General features: G+C 40.9%; 1 protein-coding gene across 2 annotated transcripts in view; it reads right to left on the bottom strand.

The window, feature by feature from the left end:
* The window catches only part of pola1 (polymerase (DNA directed), alpha 1), a 57,523-nt gene extending 43,058 nt beyond the window's left edge, over positions 1–14,465 (bottom strand). For both annotated transcript variants that reach the window (XM_025054457.1, XM_008307573.3), the window contains exons 1-26: positions 14,308–14,465; positions 13,708–13,829; positions 13,268–13,364; positions 13,107–13,184; positions 12,905–13,020; positions 12,578–12,640; positions 12,315–12,416; positions 12,073–12,235; positions 11,818–11,980; positions 11,480–11,640; positions 11,163–11,275; positions 10,901–11,014; positions 10,754–10,828; positions 10,531–10,669; positions 10,233–10,387; positions 9,729–9,813; positions 9,228–9,289; positions 8,944–9,033; positions 8,744–8,860; positions 8,466–8,641; positions 8,251–8,380; positions 7,674–7,790; positions 7,483–7,573; positions 7,249–7,373; positions 7,009–7,158; positions 6,722–6,844 (exon numbers count right to left, since the gene is read on the bottom strand). In XM_025054457.1, coding sequence (XP_024910225.1) covers positions 6,722–6,844; positions 7,009–7,158; positions 7,249–7,373; positions 7,483–7,573; positions 7,674–7,790; positions 8,251–8,380; positions 8,466–8,641; positions 8,744–8,860; positions 8,944–9,033; positions 9,228–9,289; positions 9,729–9,813; positions 10,233–10,387; positions 10,531–10,669; positions 10,754–10,828; positions 10,901–11,014; positions 11,163–11,275; positions 11,480–11,640; positions 11,818–11,980; positions 12,073–12,235; positions 12,315–12,416; positions 12,578–12,640; positions 12,905–13,020; positions 13,107–13,184; positions 13,268–13,364; positions 13,708–13,829; positions 14,308–14,356 — 2,976 coding nt within the window. In that variant the 5' untranslated portion in view covers positions 14,357–14,465. The remainder of the gene's footprint in view (positions 1–6,721; positions 6,845–7,008; positions 7,159–7,248; positions 7,374–7,482; positions 7,574–7,673; positions 7,791–8,250; positions 8,381–8,465; positions 8,642–8,743; positions 8,861–8,943; positions 9,034–9,227; positions 9,290–9,728; positions 9,814–10,232; positions 10,388–10,530; positions 10,670–10,753; positions 10,829–10,900; positions 11,015–11,162; positions 11,276–11,479; positions 11,641–11,817; positions 11,981–12,072; positions 12,236–12,314; positions 12,417–12,577; positions 12,641–12,904; positions 13,021–13,106; positions 13,185–13,267; positions 13,365–13,707; positions 13,830–14,307) is intronic.
* Between the last annotated feature and the right edge of the window lie 34 nt (positions 14,466–14,499).

The raw sequence follows: 14,499 nt of genomic DNA, 5'->3' as shown, positions 1-14,499 counted from the left end.
GCCCTGTCAGCAGCAATCTCCTCCTCAATCAACAAAATACACACACACACACACAACTACAGGACAAGGACGTGACTATTTCAGAGTGTCAGGAGGGGGCGGGGTCAGGCTCCAGTGGCGTGTGGGGTGGGGGTTCACCTCCCTGAAACCAGAGCGGGACTTATGCGTGCTTTACAGGCTGCTACATACCACTATATGGCAGGGGGAGTTTAACTCATTCATAGAACAGTCTTTGCCATTAGGGACCAGTCAAGGTCAAGGTCTCGCCACACACACAGACACACACACAGTTTGACCTGAGCACGGACACATCGTGCTGTGTAAAGTAGACATAAAACATCTAGATGAAATTAGTCTGACGATGTTTTCATACTTGGTGTGTGAACATATAGGGACGTCAACAAACACCTGAACTACTACTGTATAACTATCATAATGTAGTTACTGTTTTTTCGCTTTTTTTTAATCAACTGTTTTGGCTTACTTTAGCTACACTTTTAAGCTAAATGTAAAATTTAATAATTTTGTAACACTCTTGAATTAAGAGGTAATAATTATAATCGGTCACACAGCACTTGTATGATGGAACCGATAAAGGACACAGATCAAAAGAAACGACCGACCCACACCAGCAGTCTGAACACAACGGATGATTATAAGAGGCGTTGACATCACGGATTTACAATATCCGATGATCACTTTCCATCAGATTAGGATTTTGTTAATAGAAATTCCAGTGTAACGTTGACAATAATGGCTCAGTTTTCAGTGACACTTTTTCACCCTGACAAGCAGTTAATGGCAGGAGAATCAGAGAGACCAGAGAAGAGATAAAAGGCGAGCGAGGAACGGACACAGAGAAGTGACAGTGGGGGGTGTCACTGGGGCGAGAAGGCGTTGATGTAATTGATGTGTGGACTCATTTAGACAGGTTTTCCATATGCTGTCATTTCCAGCAGGACACACTGCATTAAGGAATGAAGCCAGTGAAAGACAAGTCATTTGACCATGACTGTGGAATGTGTGCATCTGGCTGTGTGTGTGCGTGTGTCTGCACAGCCTCATCTTGAAATACATACCAATGGACAAATGCTATATTGGCCAAAGCAAACACAAATCCCTGGGAGGTAAAGTTAGTCAGGTTGTTTTCTCTTTGTCAAATAACTGACTCATTGCACTAAAAGTGGACAATACAACAAAAAGAAAATTGCCAAAACTATCTGTCACTCTGTCTATGGCAGTTGCTGTCACTCATATTCAGAATCAACAGGCACTGATCCAAAGGACCGGTGTTTAACACAAATTTACCAAGAATGAGAACAATCTTGTTGCCCTGCAGACAGCTGTAGAGCACGGGGCCTTTTAAGAGACAGATCAGATTCTCCTGAATGGGACGGGTGAAGACATTCGTTGTGGTCAAACATATTAAACTATATGTGTTTAATAAATTTGACTGCGATTGGAAAAGCAGGATGTGTAATTTGAGTCATGTGCCACGCTCTGAGTGGCAGCTGTTCAGCCCAGACAGAGGTGGTTTTTCCCAAGAAGGAAGAGGTTTTGGAGTTTTGTGGGTGAAACTAAAAACTAATTTTAACAGTTTACTTTATATTCTTAAAGAGGAATTTAATAACGGCCCACTAAAATTAGTGCTGGAAAATGTTTAATTTTGATGAGATTGAGAAGTGTTATCTTTTTTTGTTAATAACTTTCAAAATATTCTTCTTCTTCTTAAAAGTACAATTAAACCATTTATCATCTTTTTGCAGGACGTCCATTTCTGCCGTTTCACCGTACTTAACAAGTTGTAAAAAACTTTTTGGCACATATGTTCACACTACGCTCAGTAAACATTCATCAGGAAATGTAAATATTACAGCGTTGCTGTATGAACCAGCTTCCTACAAGGCATTTAAAATAATTTACTAATTGTCCCTTTAATCTCCAAGCCCATCAGTAGAGCAGATACAGACAGCAGGTGTCAGATCAATCCATTATCAATCATAATCCCCGTCATTAGCCTGAGTCTCACTTGGCCTCATTAGTAGGTGTTTCCGGCGTCGCAGTTTTGGATTCTGAAACCTTGTTGTGTTCACCGACAGCCCCTCACACTCGAGCTAAAATAGCAGCACTGCTCCCATGTGACTATTTGTTAAGTCCACTCGTATCATGAGTAAAGCCTGCTCTTTAAGAGGACCGCAGGCCGCCCATGGAAACACGCAGCCCTCACTTCCCCAGCACTCTAGAAGACACACAAACAGCATTGCTGGCCAAGCTGTATGTATTCTTGCATCTAATTTAGGAAAATGTAAAAATGACCCCTGTGATTCTGGGATAGTGGTGGTGATTTGAGACGCTGCATTAAAAAAAAAAAGAGGAGGGAGGTGGCACACAATGCTGCCCTGCAGACAGACACACAGCTGAGGCATGATGGGATAGTTGAGGTATCCCTCTGTCTGCTGCAGGGAAAAGGATCTGCGGTTCTTGAGACGAATGCTGCAGGCAACAATATTTACTCAAGACTTCATTGCGGTTGCACACGCATGTACAAACAGGGGTTTAACCTAAACCAAACTTTGACCTCTCTGCACCCTGGGCTCTGTCACCCAAGCCCCACTTCTATTCTTCACTCCGCATGCCACCCAATAATGTCAACTACGAGCTGCTGTCAAGCTGTTTTTAAACACAAGGACAGAGACTCAATTACAGCAGAATGGCTTTCTGGAGTCATCACCGAGCTCCGAGACGCGCTCACACACCTGCTAATGGTCGTCAGATTTGCTGGCAAAGGGGTCAAAGGTCCAACCAATCTGCGTTCCACAACAATCAGCAGCTTCCAGCAGCCTGTTGTTAACATCACTCGTTTGGAGGACATGTAAACACCAACACACACGTACACACATAGGTGGTTTGTTTTTTCAGTGACAAGCAAAGGTTGGTGACTTTTTCAAACAAACCATGATGTGGCAGCGTTAGCGGTGCCCTTGACTGTTAACAGACACCCTTGTTTGCTTTGACCGGGGGAGAAAATTATCACCAACAAGCAGTGAAAATAAATGCAGCTGCCCTTCCTGCAAGTCCCACAGTTCATTTTTAGAACACACTCCTTCTTTCCTGGTTATGACAGAAACTGAATAAAAAAAAAATCCCTGTGTGAAAAATATAGCATGGTGCTTGTTATAAGCCTTGAAAGATTTTGTTCTTTATGATTCTAATTAATTTTGCAAAAAATTGTATCTGCATCTGTTTTGAAGAACACAACTTTGAAGCAAATTGAGGTGTGACTGGAACTATTTATACAGTGATGGTTTGATTTTAAACCGGGCAGAACAGACATTTTATGACAAGTCCTGAAAATGTAGATCAGTGGATCCCAACCGTTCATGACTTGTGACCCCATTTTGACATCCCAAATTGTCACTTGTGCAGTCAGGTATAAAGAAAAAACAAAAAATCTTTGTCAACCAATCAAGATGTACAGAAAGGATCAGTGAAAGTCAAAGGATATGGTTGATTAGAAGTGTGTGTGGTGTTTTTAATCAGAATTTTAAATTAGATTAGAATAACTTGAAGGCACTGCCACAATATTAATAATTCACATTCCCACAACATTGTTAAACCTTTTTAACATTTCAAAAGCAACATATTTGTACACCCCCACTGTATCACAACATTGTTAATCTTACACTCAGTTACTACTGCAATCCCATTTTAAAAAGACTTCAAAAACTAGATTTTAATGTAACAATACTGTCTGTCATTAGATTCGTCTTTTTTCAATTTAGAATGTTTTCTTCTTTGCATTTTAGGCATCAAGCATCCTAGAAAGTTGCATTACTGCCACCTATAGTTCACCTATATAACACCAGGAATCTACCAAACACCTGCAAACAGTACTGAAAAGCAGAAAAAGAAATGGACTAGCAGCATCACTCTGAAATATACCCAGGACAGTGAAGAGACCCCCAACCAGTCATAAAAGTTCTGTTGGCGTCAAAAATGCATTTAACAGCCTGTTACAACCACAGGCAAGTTGTCTGTGTTTTACATTTCTGCCTCTCTGCCCCCAACTGTGTGCTGGCAAACATACAAAAGAACCTAAAATAACGCTGAGGGGTTGAGGGGGACATCAATCTGTGGTGGACCCTCGCCTATGTAATCCTAAACCTTCACCTTCCTCTTAATACCCATCATCTCCCCCCTTAATACCCACACATACCAGGACAGAGGAGGGCTGCAACAAATGGTGCACCGACAAAGGGCAGAGTTCGGCCAGTAGCACTTGTGCACATTCATTGATGGGCATTAATGACACATACACAGATAAAAGACGTACGTACGCAGGGAACACACACCAGCGTCAGGGAAGGAGGTTAGTGAAGATAGGAGGAGAAGGAGGGAGAAGGCTTTTCCCTCTCGATTTAGCAAACCTGATCAGAAAAGCTGCAGACAAGTAATTGCCGTCCCCCCGTAAGCCTCTTCGTCTAAACACTCCCTGGTCTAGGTCCCGCAGTGGCGTAAGGCCTCAAATTAAAACGAGAGATCGAGAGGCGAGCGCTAAGCCAATCAATAAATAGACAAAACACACGCTAGGCCACCCCCAGACTTGTTCAAAGAGTTGAACGGAGTGTGACAGGGAAGGGGGTATGGGGGGGATTTGCGCAGGAGACCCAGTAGCGTTAAGTGCATGCGTTACAATTACAAAAATAAAAAGCCTCCTAAATCATGACATGAAAGCCGAGTGCAAATGTGACGATTAAACCGTGGGCGGGGGTGCAAATGGCAACATCTACAAATACACTACAAGCACGGCTATAAAATGACAGTTGGCCTCTCTGGCCCGCCGCAGTCGGAAACTACCAAGAACTATTTGGCTTACGGACAATTTAACATTAGGGCCCAATATAAATTCAATAAAACGGCTCACATTAGCTCTAACACACTGGTCTGTACTGAGTGCAGTGATTCAATGTAGACTGTAAGACTATAAGTTCACACATTAAGCTGCAGGATACTCATGTCGGAGATTACCTCACGGCTTTATGGGACCACAAAACACATGACATCATCATGTCAGGTCAGGTTGACCAGTCAGACAATAAATACTGACGTATTTGTTCTTGGCCTGGACATTAGTCTCGACCAGCAGTTTTTAAGTCTTATAATGTAGTTCTTTCTCTGAAGAGCTTTCAAACAAACAAAGACAAATGTTGAAATAAAACAAAAACAACAACAACATTTTCTTATTTATTATTTTCAACTTATTTATCTAAGACATGACACTCGTCTTTCTTTTTTTTTCATTTGCACCTGCCATCAAGTGCTCTGGGTCCCCCTAGGGGACACACTTTGAAAACTTAGATAGAGCTAAAGGGAGCAAGACTATAGTAATTGCAAGAGAAGCCATTAAAGTTCGTACAAGCAACTGGTAAGCTCTCCTAAATGTAACAAAGCATAGCAAGCGATAAAAAAAAAAGACAAAAAAAATTTAAAGCTCAACCCTAGCAAGTAGTTAACTAAAACTGCTTAAAATCATCATCTAACTACTATACAAATGCAGTCCATTTTGCCTGAAAGCAAAACATTAAAAACAAAACAAAAAACTTAGTCAAGATGGAATAAAAGCTCAGCGTTTAGCTGACTGTGGCTATAAGAAATAAAACTGGCATTTAAAGATACAAAATGGACACAATTCAATTTTTGTCAGGATAATGTCTATTGGGCAAATAAAAAGCAGCCAAATGATGACACAGAGAAAGAAATTGTAGCTGCTTCTTGGTGGAGTTTGGTTGTAATTAATCCGTTCACCTTTAGCTGCTGACACTGATACAAAGACCAGAGAAACTCCCACCTGAACCACAGGGTCCAATACACACCTGTAAACACTCTGATACCACCACTGTCAACTCAACAACAAACATGACCGGAGGCTCAAACCGACAACCCAACAAACACACACTTGCAGTGTGACTGCCCTGCCCTCTATTAGGGAATACAATGAGTGTGTAAAGGGATCTTAATGAAGGAGTCCCCTGAGGCAGAGCCTACTGCCTCTGCTGAGGACGTGTACGGTTACAGCTCATTAAATGAACATGAGTACAACCAGGGTTGGTGTGTGTACGAGGTGTGTGGTGCGTGTGTGTGGTGTTCTCTTACACCGCCAGATTTAGCCGTTTATGTCATGTAGCACACACGCACCAATTTATTGAGCATGTTCATGTTCCATTTGTGTGTGCGTGTGTTGAATGAAGTCATTAGAGTTGTGTGTGTGTGTGTGACTTCAACTGGAAAAAACTCTGACAGGACCTTTGCTACAGCAGCTACAGCATCAGCAGCAGAAACAGGACTCCTGCTCTGACAAACTCAACTTGACTTGGGAATGTTTTGAGTGTGTGGAAAATAATTTTGCAAGAAACAAACAAACAAACAACATTACAATTAAATACAGGAGGATAATACAGAAGAAGATGTTGTGTAAAATTGGGTGGCAGTGACTCCCTGTGGACAAAAATGGAACTACACTGACATCTGCGTTAATTTTGAATTGAAAACTTAAGAAACCAAACTGTTGCACTTTTGAATGGTCAAATTGTAAAATGGTAAAATGATCTAGGTGTTTTTGTTTTTGTTCCCCTTTATCCTCCTCTTGCTTAAAACATGTTCATATTAGCTACTGTTTTCTGCCTTTTTATTTATTATTGTGTGCGTTTCCTGGTCCACTCACCTCTCGACCCTTGTGCGTCACCAGGGCTGCCAGTGGTTTTGCATAGAAGCGGCTGAAGCTGAATCCCAGACAGCCGTACATGCTGTTAGCAGTTAGCTTCAGAGCCTTCTGACGGATGTCATACTGAGGAGCACACAAACCTCGAGTTAGGCCAAATAGTTGCACTAGTGAAACTCAATAAATAAAACATCTTTAGACATCAACTCTACATCTATTCATGTCTGTATCCTGTTATAAATATGTAAACATAAATATATATATAAAAATATACACTAGTACACATGTACCTGCATGTAAAGATCTGGGTTGACGTCATGCTGCTTCATCAGCTGTTTGACTTGTTTACGCCGCTCCACGAGCTTCCTGATCTCCTTTGGCAGGATTCCCATTTCCAGGCTGGAATCTGGGATATCAGGAATCTCCTCAGGCTCGCCTACCTTTAATAACGAGCAGAGGAACAAGTATTATAAAAACAATTCTTAAATTTAAAAATGGTGGATCGAAAAAACAAAGAGCCACTAAGAAACCTCTTGTTTCTTCTTTGTGTTTTGGGCTTCTCTCTGCACTGTGGTGAAGCAGATGTTAAACTCCTGAATGATTGATGGATACAGACTGTTGAAGTCCAGCAGCAGCACAAACTTGTCATAAAATCCTATGAATAAACAAGGAAATAAAAGGTTGGGATAAAAAAAAAGTGTTGTGTGCATCTTGAAAATTTAACGGCAAGAATTTATGTCTGAAACTTTCCAGCACATTCTTACCAACTTTAGGATCCAGCACCAGACCTCCAGCGTAGGCAGCCTTCTTCCTTCTCTTCCCTTTTCCTGCATCCACGTCTTCTTCTCCTTCACCCTGAGAGATGCAAACAAAAATAAGGAAATTGAAATGAACCACAATCACAAAAACTGCCCATGAGAAAAAGGAAGGTTTCAGTGTTTGTCTCTGTTACCACCTCCAGCAGAGCCTTTTTGAAGGAGGGTTTGTCAGGGACGATGTAGTCTTTGTCATGGAAAGCGTGAAGCAGCAGGAACTCATTTCTTTCAGAGCGACCGCCCATCAGAGTTCGAGACTGTGGAGACAGAAAAAAAATTCAAATCTAATCCTGCACTCATTTTTAATGAGTTATTGGTTCCTTTTTTCTAATGTATATTTTTTGTGTGCAAAATACATGCACAAAGGGCGATAATTCAACCTTTGGAAATAAAATTCCAGCTACATCTATAAATACAATTATTCTGTGTCACATGGATGTTAACTATAGGACTTAAAAACGTACCTAGCTAAGCACAGTATCAACAGAGCCTTTCTTGTTGTGATCAATTTTATTTTACGGTGTGACACTAACCCTAATTTCTTATTAATTTACCTTAAAGACTTCCATCAAACAGGAGTTGTTGTAAAACCAGACTGTAAGTCAAGCGAATAGCTGAAAAGCTTTTTTGTTGCACTTGACTGTATTTTATCCTTCGTTGACTCAATACAAATCTAAATATGTATATAAATATAAAAAGTAAATGAATGTACATTACCAAGACGTTGCCAGCGATGTTGGTGATCTGCAGAGCCAACGGCAGCACATTTAACTCACACATGATCAGGAGGATCAGTTCAGCGTCTGTCCACGTCAGCTCTAACAAGTAGAGCAGGTGAGGAGAGTCACTGCCGAAGACGAAAAATTACTTTTTAAAATTTCAGCATCACAAACAGATGGATTAAAAATGTGTTTCCGTGCGTTGATCGTCACCTATAGAGATTTCTGATTTCTTCCTGTGGCACGGTGGCTCTCTCCATCTTCAGCACCTGAGAGACCAGCTCCGTCAGGCGGTAACTTTTACAGCGGATCAGCTCCTTGGCCGAAATTTCCACGTCACACACCAGGCGACCGCAGGTTGCACTTTTCTCGGCAAATGAACCTCGACCCTTACATATCACAACAAGTAGAGTGGTCAGTGCGTGGTTAGTGATTTTAGTTTAGAAAACACTAAAACAGCCTCTGTCACTTGTTGACATTTTAATTCTTACCCCTAATTTGGGCATGTTGGCTCTCCTTAAACGTCCCATCTTGGACCAGTGGGGAACTTTGCACACAGTGATCCTCTGCAGAAGCACCTCCAGGTCGAAGCCGAAGATGTCGTGACCCTACAGGAATTGATATAAGTCACTATGTAGGTTTACGTTACCTTCAGAGGACATTGCACATCCTCAGAGTCAGACTGACTCACCACCAGGACATCAGGGTCGATCTTGTGTATTTTGGCCAAAAAGAATGCAAGCAGAGTTCGCTCTGTACCAGCTATCTCCACCTTACCGTTCTATCAAAGGGACGGAGACGACAGAGACACACGACTGGTCAGTATTCACAGTCAAATACACACCACAGCCACATGAGGTATACAGGAGTAAAAACTACTGTTCAGCTGATTACATTTAAGATCATTATATGAGATAAAAAAATGAAAATATAAATCAAAGTTTCTGTATGAGTGAGTTGAAGAGGGAGCCTCACCTTCTTCTTCACTGCTTCTGTGAAGTCATATGGGAAAATACAGTCTGTTGGTTTACTGACCACTGTGAAATGAAATGAAGAAAATAATAATTGTTTAGTAAAAAAAAAAGAAGTGGGGTTTAAATTCACATTGGGTTAAAAAACAATTTAATGAAACACAAATTCAACAATACGGGCATAAGTTCAGGAATCTAAACACAGTATATTACATACCAAGTATAAAAATACCTATACATTTATATGTGGTTTAAGCTGTGCTTTTAGAAGCTGCCATATGTGGGGGCGCCCCCCAATGGCCAGAAAACGAGCACAACAACCTGACTGAACAGGTCCAGCAGCCCAACACTGCAAGAGGTTCATGTTTGGAATTTATTTTTTATTTCATTAAATGTTTAGCTTCTTTTTCGCTACATTCTATGCAAAAACAGGGGATACGGGAGTACTACTGTACAACTGCTTCATCTGTACTACAACAGTGCTAAAGACAACTGAACAACTCACCACAGAAGTAGGTCTGATAGGGGGGTTTGGGTGGAGCTTTGTCCATGTGGAACTGATGGTGAACAAGTGCAGCCAACGACACAATCTGCAGGAGAACAATCACGTTGTAAGCTAATAAAAAAACATTTTGTCTCTGAATAACCCCAGCGTAGAGCAGGCGTGGGCAAACTAAGGCCTGGGGGCCAGATCCGGCACGCGAAACTTGTCCAAATTATATAATTGATTACATTTTTGCCTTTTCCCTGCAATGGCCACATTTTAACTGTAGATGGCGTAGAGAAGGCTAAAAGCATTTTCATGACTTTTACATTTCATTTATCGAAGTTCACACAACCGCTCCATCTATTCCTGACCCGGCCCTCCGTGTCAAATTTTAATGAATCTCTGATACAAAAATAATGGTTTAAAATGAGGATGAAGAAGTAGAAAAGAACAGAACAGACTTGAATAACGGCAAAAGGAACATTAAGGAACACTTCATGTGTGTTGTCCATGTGTTCTGACCTCGTTGTGGTGAGTCTTCAGATTCTGCACAGTCTTGAGGGCGATGGACATGACAGTGATGGGAGGAGGAGGCAGATCTTTAACCACAGAGACCAGGTCACTCCTCAGGGCCAGAGCCTCCACTTTACACCAGCTCACTGGCTGACCAATCCGCTCTAACACACACACACACACACACACACACACACACACACACACACAAAGAGGAGATGTTATATCAGCATGTGATCAGTTTGAATTATTGTGTTGGTTCAATGACGACAACAAATAAAAGCTGTCGTCTGTCAATCCTGCTTACGAGGCGTTTTGATGTCAAGCCAGCATGGCCCTTTGATCTTTCTGCTAAGCAGGAAGTGCTCCAGACTGGAGGTGTTGGTGCCAAAAATGTGAGAAAATGTTGCCCCCTTCAGGGTTGAGGGTAGAGCAGGAAAGTCAGCCTGTGAAAAAAAAACTTCTGATCAGATTCTTGGGATAAGATTCAGATTGACGTTTGAAAAGTTAATGTATGAGAAGTGACTCACAGAATATCGGATTTCCAGATACTCGCTGTTAGTGGGAATGTCAGGAATTTCAAAGCAGTAGTTCTTGTCTACTTTCTGCAAACACGTAAAAAAAACTGTAAAAACATAGCAGAGTGCTAGAAGTAAATGACCGAGGTTGGTGCTGACCTTAGACTTAAACTTCATGATCTTGAACTTCTCAGAGAGTTCACTAAACTCCTGGTAAACGTCCATCATTTCTACAGGAGTGTCTGACACCTCTTCTGTCTTGGGATCCACTTTCTATAAATAAAATCAAATTAATGATTACATTTCTTAAAAACTCTGCATTATTTCTTGACTTACAAAAAAAAACAAACTCATCATTATACTCTCTTGAGAAAAAAAAAAAAGTTTCTTATTAGTGCTGACAGAGAGACACCACACTTACAAACTCCCGAGGTAAGAGGAATATGGTCCTCTCAATGTTCTTGACCGACACGCAGCAGCTGACGTGAGACTGTGCCGACTCGATCCACACTTTTCCAAACAGATACACCACACCTGCACCAGAGGTTAGCAGAAAATATCTGATCAGAACAACGCAGGTGTGGAGTTGTAGGGGGAAAATAAACTTGATATAGAAAGGACAGCTCTATACAATGTTGTATGTTTTTTTATTATTGAAAAATAAGGTGATAAAGAAAAAACATAACAAAACTCCATCCAGAACAAAATGACAGCTCCATAAAAAAGTGTCTGCCTGACCTGCGTGGTTGTACTGCTCCTCAAAGGCATCCAACCAATAGAAGCGGAAAACCTGCTCCCCGCCTTCCCCTTCCACTAGAGGGAGCTGGCTAGAGTCGACCTGCACCTCCACTGGAGCAACAGTGTCCTCCTGTCCCCAGGAGCCTCCTTTCCTGCTGCAACTGGAGGAGTTAAATGACATCAACATAAAAAAAAACACATTGCACACAAATACTGTAATTTAAACATGCAATTCATAAATTTACAATAAAATCATGGATGATAAATTTTGGTCTACTTTCACATCCACCCAATCTTACAAATTGCATAAAAATAAATAAAGCAGATGCAGGTCTTACAGAAGAACAGGATCTGGAATCTCTGCTTTGACCTCCACCTTCACTGTCGCCAATGCTGCTGCTGGTTTAGATTCATCCTCTGCACCTGCAGGCTCAGCCTCCTCAGGTCCAACCTCCATCGGTTCATCAAAGTCCACTCCGTCAAAGGCCAGAGTGTCGGTCACTGAGAAATATATTATTGTACATTTTTTTATTATATGGTTCTTCCAAACCAGGGACTAATGACAACAATGAACATTATTTTATTTTTTCTACCGTCTTTTTCTTCTTCTTCTTCTTTTTGTTCTGGTGCCTCCACTTTTGTCCTCTTCATGGAAGGAGGTGAGGTGGGAGGAGGACGAGCTGATGGCCTGGAGCCCACATCAGGAGGTGGTGGACGAATCACTCTGGCCTTTGAGGCTGCAGCTGGTGGTGACTCCTGGTATTTCAAAAAATTATTTAATTTATTGATTCTTAAATAAAGTCAGTCTGAAGTGATGATTGGTTAAAAAAAATACCTTTGGTGTTTGAGATTTAATGGAAAACGGATTCAAGGGTGATCCCACGGACTTCTTTTTCTTCAGAGTGACCACAGGGGGAGGAGTCAGGAGAGAGGGTTTCTGGGAAGAGAGATGAAGAGATTGTAGTGTCAGATTAAATTTCAACTTTGAGTCAACCCCCTAGAAATTATGATGAAAAAGGGCTACGTCAATACAGATAAGATGCAGAAAGTTAAAATAAATCATTTATAATGTATTTTTTAAAATAACATGTCACTGACCCCAGAATGCAGATCCTGCAGGATATCTCCTAATAAGTCGTCTTTGGACAGATCCACGTCTTTCTGCAAGACAAAAAATTATCATTATGAACACTGTAAAAGCAAATGTGACAAGAAAAGGTTTGTAATTATTCCTAAAGTAATGCTTTCTGGATGTCTAAAAATATTTTTAAAAAATTACTATCATGAAATTATATTAATTGTTTTTTTTTTTTTTGCAAAACAAAAAAAGATTCTAATTGCATCCTTAATTATCAATGAATCTGACCTAAATGTAAAACCAGTTGACCAAAAAAAAAAAAAAAAAAAAGAGAAAGGAAAACTCACCTCAGCTGGTCTCTTAACATTGCTGTTCATGAAGAGGCTCTTAATAGTGTTGGGTTTGGTGACGGCTGGTTTGTTCACACTTTTCCTGGAGGCTGCTGCTTTAGCACCTGCTTTCCCTGTAAACACAAACATGTCATCACCAATAATGAAACGGTACAAACGACAAACAACTGGCGTATGTTGCACTCTCATCGCATTTAACCTTTTTTGTTTTCCACAATGTCATCATGCAGATCATCATCAAAGATTTCTCGCCCGTCCTCCACATATCCGATTCCATCTGAGTGAAGGAGGAAAAAAATGTTAGTCTCCCAGTCGGCACGTACTGTATTCCTGAAGTAAACACTGGAGACTGCGACTCACCATCATCAATAATCCAGTCGTCCTCCTGTCGCTCCTGAACCATCCTGGAGTACTGCTCCTCGTCCACCTCCTCATACACACTGGTGATTTCATCCACCTGAGAAAAAAGACAGTTGCTTCAACACTGCACTTTTCCTCAGTCTCTTTTTTTATTTTTCTTCAAATTTACTAGCATTTATTACTTTGGTAGACATTTGGACAAAGCGAGCAAAACAAAGTCAAATGCAACCAGAATATCAACATTTAGAAATAAAGATTAAACCCATGATCACTAACATTTGTGTAAAAATTCAACAAAAAACTTGGAAGGATACCTAAAGCAATTACAGATGTTAACAAGTTTTTGGTTGTGTTTTTTTTTTTATCTAATTTGAGGAAATAGTATTAATTAGCACGACATTTAGTCAGTTAAGAAAAATCCATGGAGATAGGCTCCTCACCTCATATTTGATCTTCTCTCCCCTCTTCGCCTTCTTCAGCTGCTCCAGTGCTGACTTCCTCCCCACCTTCTCTCTCTTCTCTCGTCTGGAACGAGACTTGGCCAGTCCACAGGAATCATCATCTGTGTCAGGAGACAGGTGTCCATCAACAACAACAGCATATATAAACATCATCAAATTCTTCACCTGTCCAGTATTAACACAAACCATCACAATGCTATACCTAATTAGCAGGGTATTGTCATAGTGAATGTATGTAAATCAGTATAAAAAACGATGAAAGGTAATCATATACTGTACATATATAATGTAAATATACACGTTAACGTTGAGAAACACCACCTGTGTTTTGCATCTTACTAACATTACATGTATACTTATTTGGGGACTAAGAAGAAACCAGAAGGCTTGCATGTGCTTTAATGTTAAACTGAAAGTTAAACAGAACACCATTAGCTGTCATTGTTATCGTTGACCGCGTTATTCCCAGACAGCGCTCTGAGCCCGTGCCCTGCTAACACAGTGTGCTAGCTAACTTCGACAATTTCCTACTTCAGTTTGCAAGATTCAGGTCGTAAGAACAGTCGAACACAATCTCACCTCCATCGGGATTCTCCACGTCCTTGTCTGGGTTTGTTACCGGACCCATGAGGTTTTGTTTTTTTGATGTTTGACAGCTGCTCTGCGAGGAAAAGTCAACACAACAGCAGCTACAGCCCGCGCCAATATGCCTTCCCGGGGAAAGTCATATGCAGGAACTTACGTCACGGCAGTACTGGCCAATGAAATAGT

The sequence above is a fragment of the Cynoglossus semilaevis genome, chromosome 3 (assembly GCF_000523025.1).
Source record: "Cynoglossus semilaevis isolate Cse_v1.0 chromosome 3, Cse_v1.0, whole genome shotgun sequence".
Classification (NCBI taxonomy): domain Eukaryota; kingdom Metazoa; phylum Chordata; class Actinopteri; order Pleuronectiformes; family Cynoglossidae; genus Cynoglossus; species Cynoglossus semilaevis.
The sequence above is the reverse complement of the archived record's forward strand: the minus strand, read 5'-3'. Positions and strand labels throughout refer to the sequence as shown.